Source organism: Mastigoproctus giganteus, chromosome 11 (assembly GCF_048544385.1).
Source record: "Mastigoproctus giganteus isolate SK-2022 chromosome 11, ASM4854438v1, whole genome shotgun sequence".
NCBI lineage: Eukaryota > Metazoa > Arthropoda > Arachnida > Uropygi > Thelyphonidae > Mastigoproctus > Mastigoproctus giganteus.
This window is the reverse complement of record NC_143585.1, coordinates 77,644,100-77,660,449: the sequence shown is the minus strand read 5'-3', so window position 1 is coordinate 77,660,449 and position 16,350 is coordinate 77,644,100. Positions and strand designations below refer to the sequence as shown.

The 16,350-nt window shown below is 36.4% G+C and overlaps 2 protein-coding genes across 2 annotated transcripts; one reads left to right on the top strand and one right to left on the bottom strand.

Annotated features, from left to right (window-relative positions):
* Window positions 1–1,989: 1,989 nt before the first annotated feature.
* On the bottom strand, window positions 1,990–15,611 carry LOC150078154 (uncharacterized). Its single transcript, XM_090384479.1, has 4 exons — window positions 15,596–15,611; window positions 15,284–15,376; window positions 4,594–4,663; window positions 1,990–2,246 (listed from the first exon to the last, which is right to left on the bottom strand). The coding sequence occupies exons 2-4, from the start codon at window positions 15,338–15,340 to the stop codon at window positions 1,990–1,992; spliced, it is 384 nt and encodes a 127-aa protein (XP_090240605.1). The 5' UTR covers window positions 15,341–15,376; window positions 15,596–15,611.
* Window positions 10,716–14,735, top strand: LOC150078155 (uncharacterized). Its single transcript, XM_090384854.1, has 2 exons — window positions 10,716–10,883; window positions 13,922–14,735. Exons 1-2 carry the CDS (start codon window positions 10,751–10,753, stop codon window positions 14,731–14,733), a joined length of 945 nt encoding a protein of 314 aa, XP_090240980.1. The 5' UTR covers window positions 10,716–10,750; the 3' UTR covers window positions 14,734–14,735.
* Window positions 15,612–16,350: the final 739 nt, after the last annotated feature.

Genomic DNA, 16,350 nt, shown 5'->3' with positions numbered 1-16,350 from the left:
ACCTTTGTTCTGATATGCAGGAAATTAGGAAAATCGCGCGTGGTGAAAGACTATTGGAAAAAACCGATCGATAATGTTTAAAGTGCCTATAGCTATGGGCGTGTGTGTACGAGAAGGAAAGGAACCATGGATAAGGCATAGAATAATAACGTTTAATTGTGTGTTAAACCCGTGTGCCGTAAGAGTATATGCATGGTAATACATTCATACGTCAAAACTACGACTTGACAAACACGTCACACCTAATTGCGTATCATAACGAGTCTGAGTTTTGGTGCAATGTAATTTATTTTTTAAATGTAATTTTTGTTTTCCTTTTGGAGCCCTGAGCTGAGGTCCCTGATGCAGCTGCACCACTTGCAATATAGAATAGTACGTCAGTGGTGATTAGAGTTGCCACATATCCGGCTTTCCGAACAGGCATCCTCCTCAGTTGTGTAATAATCCGGCTTTCCAAGTTAATATTAAAAAAAAAAAAAAAAAAAAATTCAAGTGAACAACTGTTTAAGGCAGTTTTGTCAAAGATCCCTCGGGGTTAGGATTATTCTAAGATAATTCTTATGGGATTAATCTAAGGTTGGTCCTCAGCTATCGTCCAATATGTACTCAGGTTTTTTTTCAGTACATACCAGTTTACGTTTGCGTATAAACGATGCACTTTTTTCCTTTTTTTGTCTGTAGGAATCTCAGCAACGCATGCACTGTCACGTGCCAAATGTATCGACAGTTGTTTAGTTAGCGTTACGATAGGGCCTTGTTTTTGGATTTTAAATACGAAACCTTACGGGCCGTACCAAAGAGTTCCTGGCTTGCAAGATGCAGTAGTCATGTATCCAATCGCATACAGCAGTAAACGTTGAACGTGGCCGCTTTGTATTGTACAGCAAGCCTCAATACGTTGCGGTACGCAATACTCGCTTGCAACATACTGGAGTATAAAGTAAGTGATATCGGCATGTGTTTTGGCTAGTCTTCCATGTTGTTAACTGGTATATGGTAGAAACTAGATCTAAACGTTCATAAAGTACTCTTCGTTTGCGAATGGTGAGAAGTTCCCTCGAATTTGTTTCCTCTCCGTTGACTCTAGTGCAAAAGTTCGCATTCTGGAAGCATCGTTCTTTGTGCGTAAAGTGAAATTCAGTCCTCATATTCCGTCTCTGTCTGAGATGGAGAGGAGGGGAGCCGCCGCCGCCTGTCTCTACCCTCTCCGGGAGTAAAGATGCGCTCTCCTTCAAACCCAGATGATATGTCTAAAAAGTAACGCTACCCCCTCTCCGAGAGTAGAGACAGAGGAGGCGGTGGAACTCGGCACTCCTCCTTCCCCTCCCAGACGGAAACGGAATCAACTTTTTTAATTTTTTTGGATAAAAATGTAATTTAAATTATCTACAGTATCTAGTCTTCTTATGCTAGTAGTAAATAATAATGAAATAGCCACTATTTATAAATGCTCATTTTGCCGATTTTGATAACATGTACTTATGATCTAATCATTACATTATCCAAATCAGTAGTTTTCACTATTTAGAATAATTTAATGATTATCTGCGGTGTGCGTATATCTAAATTGTACCTAAGGCTGCAGACCAGCTAACTCAAGTGCTGCATTAAGGGAAGAAACATAATTTCTTGGATTAGTTTATAATCTGGTCATGTTGTTAATCCCTTTATACAGCATAAAAGGATGCTGCTGAAATAGAAAACATGCATGAATTTTATCGGTTTGCCCAACATGAATGAATCATTTTGGTAAGCGGGTAACAGATTTATATATTTGTTAGCGTTATAAATATTGTACATGGGGCCAGAAGGTTTCACATGAAAATTCTCGAAACTAATTTGAGGCTATTTTTTTTATTTAAAAAATCTTCTAACAGTATAATAATGGTATAATATTCTCCGGACTCAGCTCTTCTAGACTGATAAATCCTTTTATCCTGCGTCTTACTAGAATATTTCATGTCTTCGACTTTTAAATTACGATTCTCCTTAAAGTTTAGTTGTTGCAACTATATCAGTATCATTCTTATCATCCTTATGATTCTTTACATCCTCCATAAGTATCTCTTCTGTTTCTTTCATTCGAGAACCATTTTGGCTTTCAACGTTTTCGGTGTTGAGAAGGACTGCGCTGTTTGCTTCAGTTCCTTCATCATTTTTTAACTCCTGTAGTAACGTTTCTTCTGTTGATGGTCGCTGGAGCGCAAGTTCGACTTTTTGAATTGGACATATTATTGTATCCCGTACTGAAAATAAAAAATATATAAAATTCAAAACAAGTCATAATTTAATGAAAGTGAATTTTTAAAATTCGATTAGTAAAAGAAAATGCTCCACATGTAAATTATATTCGAGGACAGTTAAACAAAAAATTCTTCTTTGACAGCATCGAGGCATTAATTTCTAGATGAAAGAAGTGCATTGCAAGAGAAGGAGACTAATTTTGCAAGGGCAACCAGCTCCCCCCACCCAACCTCTTTCCTTTCTAATATGCAGTTACTACAACAGCGGTTTATTCCTGAATTGCCATCATTCTTAAATTTTAAGAAATATTCCGAGGTCATCACAGACATGGCCTGTACGATTAAATATTCTCCAAGTGTAAGTCCTATGTTACCGTCTACGAAAATTAATTCTTTTTCCCTCTGACATCTTTTTCAAATATCCTAAATTCGGTTTATTATTACTTCTATAGTCCTATGTTTTCCATAGTGCAAGTGCCAAGGAAATACAAAGTAATTCTTGACTGTAAGGCTGTAATTTGACGGAATGTTGTTTAGGTGTCGGAGAAACAGAGATAAACAACAGAAATCGGTTTTTGACAAGGGGGAACGTACTGGTATAACTCTCATAATCGATCGTATTGATACTTTATTAATTGGGTTCTGGTTTACAAGAAAATTTAAAAGAGAATTTAAATGATGTCTAATTAAATAGGACAAACTCGGTCACAGAGGACAAGTGAAGTCCACATTAATTAAGTTCAAAAAATAAAATATCAAAAAGAAAGTTAAGTCGCCGGTCACGCCCACATCCTTGTTCTTGTGTAAAATACAGTATTAACAGCAATTACAGTATGTACCCTATCAGCTAACTGTAGTGATAGGGTACATACTGTAATTCTGCTAGTGATAAGAGGGAGAGGAAATGTTTTTTTTTTTTTTTTTGTGGACACGGCCTTCATACAAGGATGCAATAACAATGTAGATGCAAGCCATCAGTATTGGAGCAGTTGCTATAGCTTGTATGTATGCGCATACATCAAGACCTGGAAGGCCTCACTAGAAGGTTGATAACGTTTTCTACAGGCCAGAATTCTTATTGAAAGTTTCTTTATGTTGACGAAGTCATGTAAAAGGACAATGCACGGAAGTTGGAGTACGGATCTAGGTCGCCGGTGCAACAGAAAGTCATCGTCTGAGGCTACCTCAACCCACCAAGTCGGTTGTGTGTTCACGAGTCCTCTAAATTCGTAACGATTAAGTGTCACTTCAGCAATCCCTATTCGACGGTTAAAGCAAAATTCCACGTAGAAGGACAAGGACAAATCTTAAATCGAGTGAAATTTATCGGTAAGTGTTTTTCCCTGATTTTTGATTATTTAGGCACCCTGGGCTCGTGACACCGTTCCATTCAACATACACATACACACCTAAATTTACCATTTCATAATTCTATTCGGATATCATCCGCGTTAACTACTAAAGTATTAGGCTCAAGGGTAAGATGTAATGAGTAGGTTTTTATTTTCCTCCAAAAGTTGATAAGAAGAATGGTGATCACTGAGCCAACAAGGCAGAAGCAAGTAAAATGGAACACATTCTTCCTCAGTTGTCTAAGGCCCCACTCCAAAGAGATAAGTGTCTATTGCATTGTCAACAAGTCTTGACTCTTGCCAATATCTTATATGTCTGTACACTGTTGTTTTTGTTATCTTGTTGTTTATTAAATTTTTCAACTTATCGTTATATAACGAGCAGGTTAGGCACAATATGGCACAAGTAGGGGCCCAAACATGTTCTTTGCCTCCGGGCCCCCTAAAGGGCCCGGGCCAGAGGAAATTTCCTTGCCTGCCTACATGGTAGCTACGCCATTGCTATTACTACTATAATGGGCGGACTTGTCCTAGACTCTATTATGAGTTCAAACACCACTAGTCCTCAGTCACAGGTATAATCGCCCTATGAGAATTAGCCAAGCGTCTCACTTGACGTATTTATCACAAAGCTAGGGAATTATACCCACGAACTAATAGTACGTTGAATAAAGAACTGTTCATTTAATTCTTTTGCCATTTTCATTTAAACTACCCTCATATTTCATTGTAGATTGCATTATAAGTGAATATACAACAGATTTTCACAAATTCTAGCGTTTTTCTAAGGATTTATTTTTAACCTGTAATTTAGCTATGCCAAGAATCCGTTTTTATCCGAATCTCACTGTAGCACACTTTCACTGTACGTTAAATTTCTTGCCCACAAAGCAGAACGAAAATAATTTCTTTCATTTCTCTGAAGTAGACATTTTAATTTTGGATCAGATTATAATTAATAATGAAATAACAAGTTTAAATATCGAGCATCAACTTACTTGGAGAACAGCATTGAGTATATTGACTGAGAAACTGGTAATATGATATCACACAAAGAAAACCATACACCTGTGGAGGAAAAATTGTGATTTAATTCAAAAATAATTCCTGATCCCATAAAATACTTTTACAATCCGATAATATCACATATAGCCATTTTGTTTAATTTAACAATTCTATGGTAATTTATATTATAAAGAATTGATAATTTCTTATTATTCCCCTAGGAAAATACTTAAGATCCTTAGATATCTTCCTTGGGGACAGACCAATTAAGTACTCCCAGAGTAATTTATAAATAAATGACTACACCCATATATATACGGCTGAAATTCTTATCTGCGCTTGCGCAGGTTCCCCAATGCTACAAGTTTATCGGGGAAGGGAGAGCAGATCAGCGCGATTACAGTGGGTCCAAGAGATCTGCAGTCACTGTGGATCTTATTTTTTAGGACTTTTAAAAATATGTGTGCCAGGGCATCAGATGACCTAAATCCAGCACTTACCCACTCTCTTTTTCCAAAAAAAAAAAAGGCAGATTCGCCTGTGGCACACTAGTAGTGTCAGGATACAGAGTTTCGTATGTCACATGGTTTGAACTTGCACCACTTGGCTTAGTGAAAGTACGAAGTTAAATAATACATTGGCCTTCAATCGCTAACTTATTTAAAACGCCGAACAGCTTCCTACACTAGAGCAATGATAATTTGCATCTGGTCGTGCAAGTCAAAGTGATAAAGTAGTAGTTATTGGACATAGTAAAGATATCATGGGGTTTCAAATGAGCATGATTGTTGTAGCTCGTGTGTCGGTTGTTTCCATATCAGAAACGGCGCGTCTTGTCGGTTGCTCACATCCCACTGTGGTTAAGATATACAAAGAATGGTAGGTCGAGAGCAACCGACAAGACGTAATTTCAGACATGGAAGCACCCGACGGCAAATGCTGTGGTGTCAACAACACGTTGTTCGGACACTTGAAGACTGAAAAAGAGTGTGCTGGTCGGATGAGTCCACATACCTGGTTCAACACGTCTTCATGTGTGACGCAAGCAACACAAATCCAAGAACCCATCGTGCGTGGCTCCACTATCAAGGCAGGTAGTGGTAGTTGCCTAATAACGGGGAACGTTTTGCTGGCAAAAACTAGGCTCTCTGATGCGCATGGACCAACTTTTCACTGGTGAAGTCTACCGACAGCTCTTAGAGGATACATTGCATTTTTTTCACGGATAGAAACGGGATCCTCCAAGACAATAATGCGCCGTGTCATCAGGCCCGCACTGTGCACGAGTGGTTCGAGAAACACAGTGAAGATATAATGCTTCTTGATTAGCCTCCAAATTCGCCTGACCTTGATCCAATTGAACCCCTGTAGATGTTTTTGAACGGGAAGTGAGGCGGATGGACACACAACCCTCATTTATTCCGGTTTCGACTAGGCATTGGCTTCACTAGATGTCTAAATACTGTTAGGGATCTGCAGCGACGCTGCCTGCAAGGCTTACAGTATTTAGACATCTAGTGGAGCCAATGCCTAGTCGAATAGCGGCTGTTATCAGTGCAAACGGTGGCCACACCAAGAGCTGTGGTGTGGTTCTTGACAGCTGCAATAACAGCATCGTCAACGGTGAAGTGTTTCCCATGAAGGTCATCATAGGTTCAAACAAGTGAAAATCTGATGACGCGAAGTCGGGACTGTACATGGGATCGAGCAGAACAGTTCACTCAAATTCCGCAATGGAAATTTCCGAAAATTTCACCTTCATTGTCGTGATGAAGAAGAAATTTTTAATTTCTTCTGTTTTTCAATTCATGTCTTCTGTATTTCCATAGAGAGCATCACTGATTCAGTGTCTCCATTTCAGGAAACTCACAAGGATAGTCCCACTCTTCAGAACTGGCCCAGGTCTATCAGCGCCCTGTGCGAAATTTTTTGGTGCGCGCCCTCTCCGACTTAAAATTTATAGTGTATTTTGCGCCCCCTAAATTTTGGCGACCTGTTCGGGGAAATCGCTCGATATGCCTTAAGCCGGCCCTGCCCCTTATCATTCCCTCACTATTCCTATTGTATTGCCATCTCATAGACTACTGCTTTAACTCCAATTCATAGTGGCGTACCCAGACTCATATTCAGTTTTTGTTGTAGTATGGTTTTAGGAGCATCAGCGACGAAGGCTACGCGTATACTGCCTGTAAATTGCATGTGTCTGCGCGGGTAGCACAGTGGTATTGTCACCGTCCTCTCCACACTGGGTGGTAAAGGCCCGGGTTCGAATCGATGACGTGAGGAACTTTAATGAGTTTTTTTCACTCCGTGGCTGAGTTAGTCGGTCTCAGGCGTAGATAGCACGGTTTTTCCGTGTTTATGGCGTTTATTCGTTCAGCAAAACAGGCAAGACCAGAGAACACACGCAATTTACAGACGCATTACATAAATATGGTATATTTAATTACATAAATATGGTATAAAAATGGGTATATGTAAGAAATTATGGGTGGCCATAATATAATAATTTGAATTGTAAATTGCGTGTGTTCTGTGGACGAAAAACCCGAGTTTCCAGGAGATAAAACATGCTACCCTCGCCTGAGACCAACTAACTCAGCCACGTTGTGAAAAAGGTCCATAAAAATCCTCTCGTCATTGACGGGTATCGAACTCGAGTATTTTCCACCCGATGTGGGGAGAATGGCGATTCTACCAACTGTGCTATCTTCCATGACGATGCCGTCAAGAAAATCGTTGCCCATGATCTCGAACCACCTCCGAATGATCGGCAGTATATCTTGCATTTGCAGGTCCCCTTGTGATCTAGCGATAGCATTCGTAAAATTCATCTGGCACACAGTTTCCTATGTCGTATTCTCCGAATTGCTTTCTCGCGCACATTTCTTTAGTGAATGCGTCGGTCTTCACGAATCAGTTTATCCGCTCTCTTCTCATTTTCAACCGTTGCTGTAGTTTTTTCAGAACGGTTTGACCATGGCGTGTCTTTCAAACCACTACCACCACTGACACGCCGAATCCATCGCCTAACTGTGCTCACACCGAATGTCATGTCGCTTTAAAGGTTCTTCAAACGTTGGCGAATTTCAACAGGCGCAATGTTCGCTGCATTCAGGAACTTAATAGCACTGCTTTATGTGCACACCAACGTTACCTTCCATTTTATCAGATTACAACAGCCCTATCACCTGGTGTGCAGTGTTGAAACTTGTAGGATATTGGTGGTGATGTTTAAAATTTTCAGATGGCACCATTACATTTGATACATAAAAGTATTAAAAATATAATAATAATAATAATAAAAGAAATCGGAGCCATTAGTGACGAAGCGGTTTTAGTATAAAAACGTCTAGTATATAAGCGTTCACGGTTAAAACAATGGTTACGATCGCTGTCTTTCCAAATTCGGATCCCATTCTCGAAGGAAGGAACTTCATCTGCTTCTTTTTTTCTTGTTTTTTTGCAAAGTGGCCGAGTTATTCGGTCTCGGCGAGAGTTGCATGTTTTCATGCAACTCTCGCCGAGACCTGCAACTTTTTTTTTTATTATGCAACTTTTTTTTTTATTATAACCAGTCAAACTGACCATAGAACACACTCAGTTACAAACAATACACCTATACTCAGGGCCGGATTTAAACTTGCTGTGGCCCTAAGCTATAACATGTACGAGGCCGTTCTCTCTTACAGTTCACCTGTGACAATATTAAAAAAGGATTTTTTTTTTTTTAAGATAGAGCGAGATCCCTTGTAATGTGAGGCCCTAAGCTGTAGCTTGTTTAGCTGATATGTAAATCAGGCCCTGCGTATACCTCATAGTCTTAGTTGCCTTTGCGTTTAATAAGCAGTATACAAAACTTTTCAAGAAGAAGCGAAATACGTTATCTCCGTTTCTGAAACAGGTATCGTGATGTAAGGGCAGTAGTGGGTTAAGGTCGGTTGAGGCCCCGGGCGCAGAAGAAAATATTGGGCCCCTTAAAAAGAGAGAGACAGGGAAAATAAAAATACATGTTAACCATTTTTTTAAATAAATAAAAAAATATTATGTACTATTAATGTTTTATTTCCAATAAAATTTGAATATAATATATGTATAATATAATTAATAATAATCACAAAGTTTTGAACTAATAGTTGAACATATTAGTTCAACTAATTTGTTGGGGTTTTGCGTGGGCCCTTCAGAAGTTGGGGCCCAGGGCGTACGCCCGGTGCGCCCGCCGTTAAATCTGCCTCTGTGTAAGGGTCCCCAACGTATAAACATTTTTCTTTTGTAGAAAAAGAATATCATATTTAAAGAACATGTACAGTATGTATGTTTACCCTATTTTTTGGTGGCACCCAGACAATAGTCATCTATAATAATTATCCAATAATTCTGTGATGAAATACAGAAATCTGCAAAACGGGCCAGACATATGTGTGTTAGTGTAAATCCATGGTTTGTAGTTTTATGTTGTTTGTGTTGGCTGCTCAAATGTTTAACAAATGTGCTAGTTGTTGCTGATGGGTTCTGTATTTTCTAATTTGGGAACTGTTTTTTATAGTGGGATCGGAAAAATCAAAACTGTATTATCACACCATGTTAACACAGTACTGTATTATTTTTTCATATTAATTTATCGCGGTAAACAGCAACATCAAATATAAAAATCTACACAATGATGTTGAAAAAGGGAAAGAAAAGGTCGTAATATTAAATTTTGGGCATAAGTGTATAGCAGTTAACCTTCATTCATATTACGCAATTAACGTAAAACAAAAAATAATAAAAAAAATGGAAAAAAATAAAATAAAAACTAATACTTACAGCAAGGGCAGCAATGGGAAGACTTAAAATAGCAATGGAGGCTGTGATACGAGGCTGAAACGAATGAGCATTACAAGACATAAAAATTTAGGTGAGTAGACGGTCAAGGTAAAAATTAACAATAATAATAATAAATTAAAAGTAAGTATTACAGTAGTAGTATTAGAATTAGCTCAAGATACATTTTGTATAGGCGATTTTTATATGGTAAAATCATCATATACAAAATGTTTAACCCCAGTGGCTCACATCTGGTGAATAAGGGCTTGACATACCCAGGGTCCTGGGTATGTCATCATTCTTCTCTTTCTTAGTGATTCCCTTCTACTTCTCTCTCTCTTAGGGTAATTCAGAATTTTTTTTTTTTTTTTTTTTTTTTTTGGCTGGTGCAGCATAAGCGTCAGGCTTCCTTGCGCCATATAGCTAATAATAATAATAATAATAACAGTCGTGGGAAACCACAGGTGGTGAGCACTGATCTCAAAGGGGCTCAGTGTTCAAAAGAAAATAGAAAAATTATTTTAGGAATCAAAAAAGAACAATTGCAGGGACTAAGCTAGTGATACGTCACTAATGTGATGTTATTTATTATTTTCTTCCCTTTGTTTAAAAAAGAAACAGTTCATTCTTTACGTCAATCTGCATGCAGTAATAAAAACCACAGTATTGTACAATACTAGCTAACACATTAATGCGCTACTCTGATAAAGGACACAGTTACCGTGGCGACATCTATTGATAAAATCTTGAATTTGCTTAAGCTGCTACTAAAGCAAAAATATGGCATATGTCTAAAATATCGCATAAAGAACGACATTTATTCATAAATATTACGCTTTCGATTTCTCGCAGGTGATACAATTTAGTATTTTCTTATCGTAATGCATGTTGGCGAATGAAATAAAGAACTGCATCAATCATTTTTGTTATCACTCTTCAGTATCTGGCTATCTAAACATGCAAATCTTTTGTCCATTATTTGGATTTCCTGTACACAATACTTATTTGGCATATCGACTTGGTAAATCCAAATCATTTAACAGCGAAATAAAACAAATACAGTGGCAAACTAAAATGAGTACTCCATGTCTGAGACCACATTGTGAATCTGATGGCCTTAAATGCTGGCAACAAAATACAACATAAGTATGAACATGTAGGAAGCAGGTTGCTTTCCAGGAATCAGCCCCTACAGGCAGCTTAATGACTCATCTAGGCAACGCGCACAATAGAAGCGTGTCGGCACTGGTCAACACCGGTTGTGCTTATCTGCCCGTTCACCGGAGTGAATTTTACTCAGCTTGCTTGTTTGGGCGTTGGCGCCAGTCGGGTTTCACCATGGATATCGAAGCATTAATTTCGAAGGTTTACGCCAGACGCGCAATATGGAACAGAAGTGACAAACTTCATTCAAACAGGCATTTTGTGGAGAAATGTTGGCATGAAATAAGCAGAGAACTTTACGTAGAAGGTAATTAATTATTATTTTATTTCATAATATCACTCAAAGACTTCTGTGACCTTATGTGGTCGTCCTGGAGTATAAACAGAAAATTTATTTATTTATTTTTAAATGAGATTTCACCGTTGTGTATAATAAAACTATTACGAATACATATTAGAAAAATTACCCTTACAGTTTTAGAGGTGTAGTCTTCAAAGCTTGCATATTGAAATTTCTTTGTGTAATGCTAAAACGAGGATTACTTGGAGTTGCACCTTTTTAAAATCCCTGACCAGAAGATAACTGGGGGTGGGGAGCAATCCCGGAAGGCTTTTCACATAATTTTTTAAATATTATTTATTAGGGAAAAATAGTAAAGCTTTTGTGATAACTTTTTACTTTTATAAGTTTTTAATTTCCAGTGTAAGATCTTATTAACGCCATAGTTTAAAACAGGAGTCTGCAAATGACCAATCGTCGTGCATAGAAATAAAAATATAATTTTCTGGAGATTACCACTGCCAGAAATCTCATTCTTCCCTGATATGGCTTTAAAGTTTATGCCAACGTTTTATATATCCGCTTATCTAATTTTTTTTTCGATAATAAAAAATTACAATTATTCTATAACTAGTATTTTATTAAATTAAAGATACATTTTATTTTTATTTGTAAAAAAATTGTGATAGGTCAGTTTGATGACCATGTTTATTTTTAAAGTAGCTCACATACTAAAATGGGAAAGGCTGCCTGTAGTATGATACATAATCGTTAAAACTATTGTGGTACATATAAGTATTAAATTATTTTGTAATATTATAATTACAATATTTTTAATTACAAATACAAAATTACATTACATTATAATTTAAATTACATATTAAAAATATATTACAAATTTTTGAATTTTTAATATTTTTTTACAAATACGAAGGCACCAAAAAGACATTCGTGTGTGTGTGTGTGTTTTTTTGCTCCGGATAAGCGTTTATTGTTGAATTTTGGTTAAATTTCTCGCAATGTAGGAGCTAAAGGGGCTGTAGTCCCCAATATCATATCATATACAGTATATGAATTTCATACAATATTACAGTGTAAGCAGAACACGTGCTCCATTATCTGTTTTTGATTTTCAGTACTCATTTTTCTTTATTATTATTATTATTTTATTTTTAATCGGGCCATTTTTCCTCACAGAGCGAGATTCTGCACATTTCTTGTACAGGGTTGCAAGAAATAATTATCAGACTTAATCATTTCAATATTCATAATACGATCAATGCAAGAAATCTGAAGCTACCATGGCAATGCAATATTAAAAAAAAAAAACAACTACGGTACTAAAATCTAGCACCGGAAGTTCAAAGAAAAAGCTTGACAGTGGTTTTATGTTATAAGTCCCAGATAAGTTGCGAATTCGAGGAATCCCTGATTTTTAGAGCTTTATTAGGGAAATTTATTAATTCTGTCTGTGAATTCTGAAAACTTTTAGGAATAGAATTTTAGAACAATAAATCGTATAGGATGTTTTTTAAGCGTATTTGCAATAAACAGAAATTTATTATGTATTTATTTTGGTCTGTTTTTTGCAATCGACAACCGATTTCTAATTTTAAATGTGACAAAAAAAAAAAAAAAAACTCGAGCCTATCCAAATTTCCCTGTACTCTTTTCTTATGATCCAGAGATGGTGACTCTAATTAGAGGTTGTTATCTTTGCTCCACATGTTTTCCAATACATAATCCCCAATTGAATTAATCTTTGAACATTCTAGATACTCGTTTGTTAAGGCAAAACAAGAAATTCGTGTTGTATTAAAAATACAACACGGATTTCTATCAATGCAAATGTATAAACTATTATAAGTAAATATTAATTATATTAGCTTATATAGCATCAGCAAAAAAATAAGTTTTTTTAAATTGTTTCCCCAGGTTTTATTCCATGAAAACATCCCTTAAATTGTGCGCTCTACAAATATTTCTCAGTATGACTACCGTGGAACTCTGAAGTGCTGATGTGGATGCATAGAATTGTGTGTAATTTTGTTTTGTATTTTACATTTTGTCATATATTTAACCCTTTCCCATCTTTAATCTCCATTTTAAAATGGCGATTAACAGTCGTAGTAGGGAGTTCAGCCGTCGTAGTAGACGGCAACATGCAGATTGGCACACCAATTTAAAATAAATTTGAAAATAGAAATAAATAATAGTAGCTCATATACATATATTTAAAAATTTTTTAAACTATTAATAAGCATAGTACGTAAAAATATATGCCCTTGCGCACCTTTGAAATTTCGGGCATTTAATGGGGGTTTTTAAAAATCTTATCAAGGGACTAGCAGAACGTATGCTCAAAGTGACGATCTGACTTTTGTTTATCGAGTAATGCCCGAAAACCGGAAACGCATTTCCATTTATTTGAGAGATAACTCGAAATTTTAGTTAAAAGACCTGAAAGGTTCCCATTGATCCAGTTTTAGTAAATTTTGTATTAGCTCCACAAATATTTCTAAAAGATCTAAATATAAATTGCACGATATATGCTGATAAGTTTTCACATGAAAATTACTGGACACCCGCTGAATTCCAGGAAAGGTTGATCACCAATTTAGTGGTCAGTTTTAGGATACCAGTGTACCTGAGTTTAATGGGATTAACGTTCACTGGCGACAGTAAAACCTACCCAACCACCTGAAGACGTCGGTATGTGGCCATGCGCTGCTCAACTGCTTTTCATGTGTCCATAGCCAGTGGGCAGTTTTAAGTTCTTTCGTTTAAGTTCTTCGCTGCTGGTTCCTGCTAAGCAGTCCACCTGCGTTCTACCTATAAGCACCCAATAACACGACAACAGTCTCAGAAATGATTTTATACTCGATGTTTGTTCCGAAAAGAATAAGCAAGGGGTTTTGAAGGAAGATCCAGTAGCTAAATGGAAACAAAAATATTTCAAAACTTATAATGTTTTCATTCTTTTAACATTTCTGTAACATTTGTTTGTGATAATAATTTGAAACAGCAAGAATCACTGACTATATTTTTATTATTTTATGTTTCAGAAAATGCTTTAAGAAAAAAATGGAAGTATTTGCGAGATCAGTTCGCAGTTGAACTTGGTAAAATACCCCCTTTACCTTCCGGAGATTCGGGAGAAATTTACCATTTGTCAAAGTGGCCACATTTTCACTCTCTGCTTTTTCTTAAAGATGTAGTAAAGGCCAGGCCCAAAACCGGAAATTCATCTGAAATGACGATTCACAGTTCCCAGAATAGCGAAAACGAGTCTCACTCAGGAACCCCAATTATAAAATACGAAAATGAAGAAAGCAGCTTGCAGGAAGAGCCAAATGTTGAGATCGAAACCATTCTTGAAATTGAAGATACGGCTGATAGTGATAGTAATTGGCATTCTCCACAGTCATCTTTTACGCCGCCACCAACACAATCATCTTTTACCGCACACTCATCTTTTTCTCCATCACCAACGCAGTCATCTTGTACTCCAGCACTAACGCAGTCATCTTTTACCCCAGCACCAACGCAGTCATCTTTTACTCCAGCACCATCAAATAAAATGAAGAGACTTTCTCATAACGAAACGTTTAATTATGCAATGTCAAATTTCGAAAAATTAAAACATTTTCAAGTAAAAGAACTTGATGAAGACGAGTTGTTTTTCAAGAGTTTGCTTTCCCACGTACGCAAAATAGATGGATCAAGGAAAATGGCTTTCAGAATCCGTGTGCAACAACTTGTAGATGAATTTGTTTACCAACAACAAACTTCTCCACATTCTTCCTCTCCTTTCCATTCTCCAAACTGCAGTAATTGCACTTCAACCTCAACTGCTACAGATTTTCCTACGAATTGACTACTTTCTAATTACGTATTATGTGTCCACCTAAAATGCGTATTTTAGTAATAAAAATTTGTTAAACAATAAAATTTGTTTTTATTATTATTCTTTAAATAAATAGGCTCTAAAATATTTCTGACTACTATTCGTTTTACTTACCTCAAAGTAAGAAGTATTTCTTCCTGTAATAATTGTTTCTTATACTTTTGCAAAATTAAAATGCTACTCGATTCATTCTAATATATTGAAAAACAAAATGCTTTTCATGGTCTTTTTAATTCATCAAATAAATTCATTGAAAGTTACTCGATTCATTCTAATATGTTGAAAATAAGTTTGTTAATGTAAGCAGTGCATCACATTCAGGCGTGTTAGCAAATAGTAATAATTCATGACTTTAAAAAAATAATAAATAAAAAAAGAGCTTTTATTCCTTCAATCAGCGCACGGAAAAAAACAACAGAATTTGATCCAATGTTCGTTTGATTGCTTTTATTCAGTCATTTATAATTATTTTTAGAATTAATAAATGTTTCATTTTAACAGTAAAAATAAAAAATCATACCTCAAAAGCAAACATCCAAGAAATTTTAAAGATGTGACCACCAAAAATACCGCCCATCCAAATGCACCACGGCAACAAGAGACGGTGTTTTCCCTGGAAGATAATTCATTTTACCATGGTATAACTGCAATCACCAAAGGGAAGATATACAGTTAAAAACGACTTTGTAAACGATTATAGAATACACTAAATCTATGAAATATAAGTTGAGGACGAATTAATGATATAAGAAATTTTATACAGTGTATAAGTAATAAATAAATTTATTTATTTATCTATATAAATAAATGTATGGAATTAAAAAGCACTTACTTCGTAAGTTCCAAATATTAGGATACACGAAAATAGAAACAGCACGCTCTGAACGATAATCCCTTCTATAGATATCCAAAGGAACGCTGTAATTAATGGAAAAATGAACGTAGTTTTAATCACTATTAATGGAAAATAAGAATGTGATTCAGGGGGTCCTCACCCGGGAAAATATTTTGAAAATCACGATGGCAAATGCACCAAATTTTCGAATTTCGGTTTTTTTACAGTCTTAAAACAGTTAAGGTTAAAGCACCAACAAGCCTAAAAGATTTCAGACCAATCTCAACTTCTTCCACCCTCCTGAAACTTCTAGAAAAGGCACTCCTTCCAGCATTAAACAAATAGCTGATGCCACAGAAGCTGAAACAGTTCCATTTCGCAGTCGAAAATAGATCCACCATAACAAACCTCATGGCCGCACAGATATCAATTCTTCAAGCCTTCGAAAATAAATCTGAATTAGCTATAGTGTACGTCGATATTGAAGCTGCTTTTGACAGTCTAGACGTCACAGCCCTTCTCAGTCTTCTACAATTCTTCTTCAGGATTAATGGAGACCTACTAGCTTTCCTCACCGCCTTATTGAAGAATAGAAGTGTCCACCTCACTTTGAAGAAGACCCACTTTACAAGAAAAATCAATGCAGGAGTCCCACAAGGTGGTGTCCTGTCTGGCCTTCTCTTCTCAGCCATTCTGATTCCTTTCATGCGTCTTCGTGATGATGCTATAATATATGCCGACGATATAAAGTT

What these genes read in the sequence shown, in the direction of transcription:
- LOC150078155 (XM_090384854.1), top strand. Translation starts at nt 10,751, where the DNA reads ATGGATATCGAAGCATTAATTTCGAAGGTTTACGCCAGACGCGCAATA. An exon ending in CAGAGAACTTTACGTAGAAG is followed by an intron (nt 10,884 to 13,921) that starts GTAATTAATTAT and finishes TTTATGTTTCAG; the next exon opens with AAAATGCTTTAAGAAAAAAA.
- LOC150078154 (XM_090384479.1), bottom strand. Translation starts at nt 15,340, where the DNA reads ATGGGCGGTATTTTTGGTGGTCACATCTTTAAAATTTCTTGGATGTTT. An exon ending in CTTGGATGTTTGCTTTTGAG is followed by an intron (nt 4,664 to 15,283) that starts GTATGATTTTTT and finishes TTTCCTCCACAG; the next exon opens with GTGTATGGTTTTCTTTGTGT. An exon ending in TACTCAATGCTGTTCTCCAA is followed by an intron (nt 2,247 to 4,593) that starts GTAAGTTGATGC and finishes TTTTATTTTCAG; the next exon opens with TACGGGATACAATAATATGT.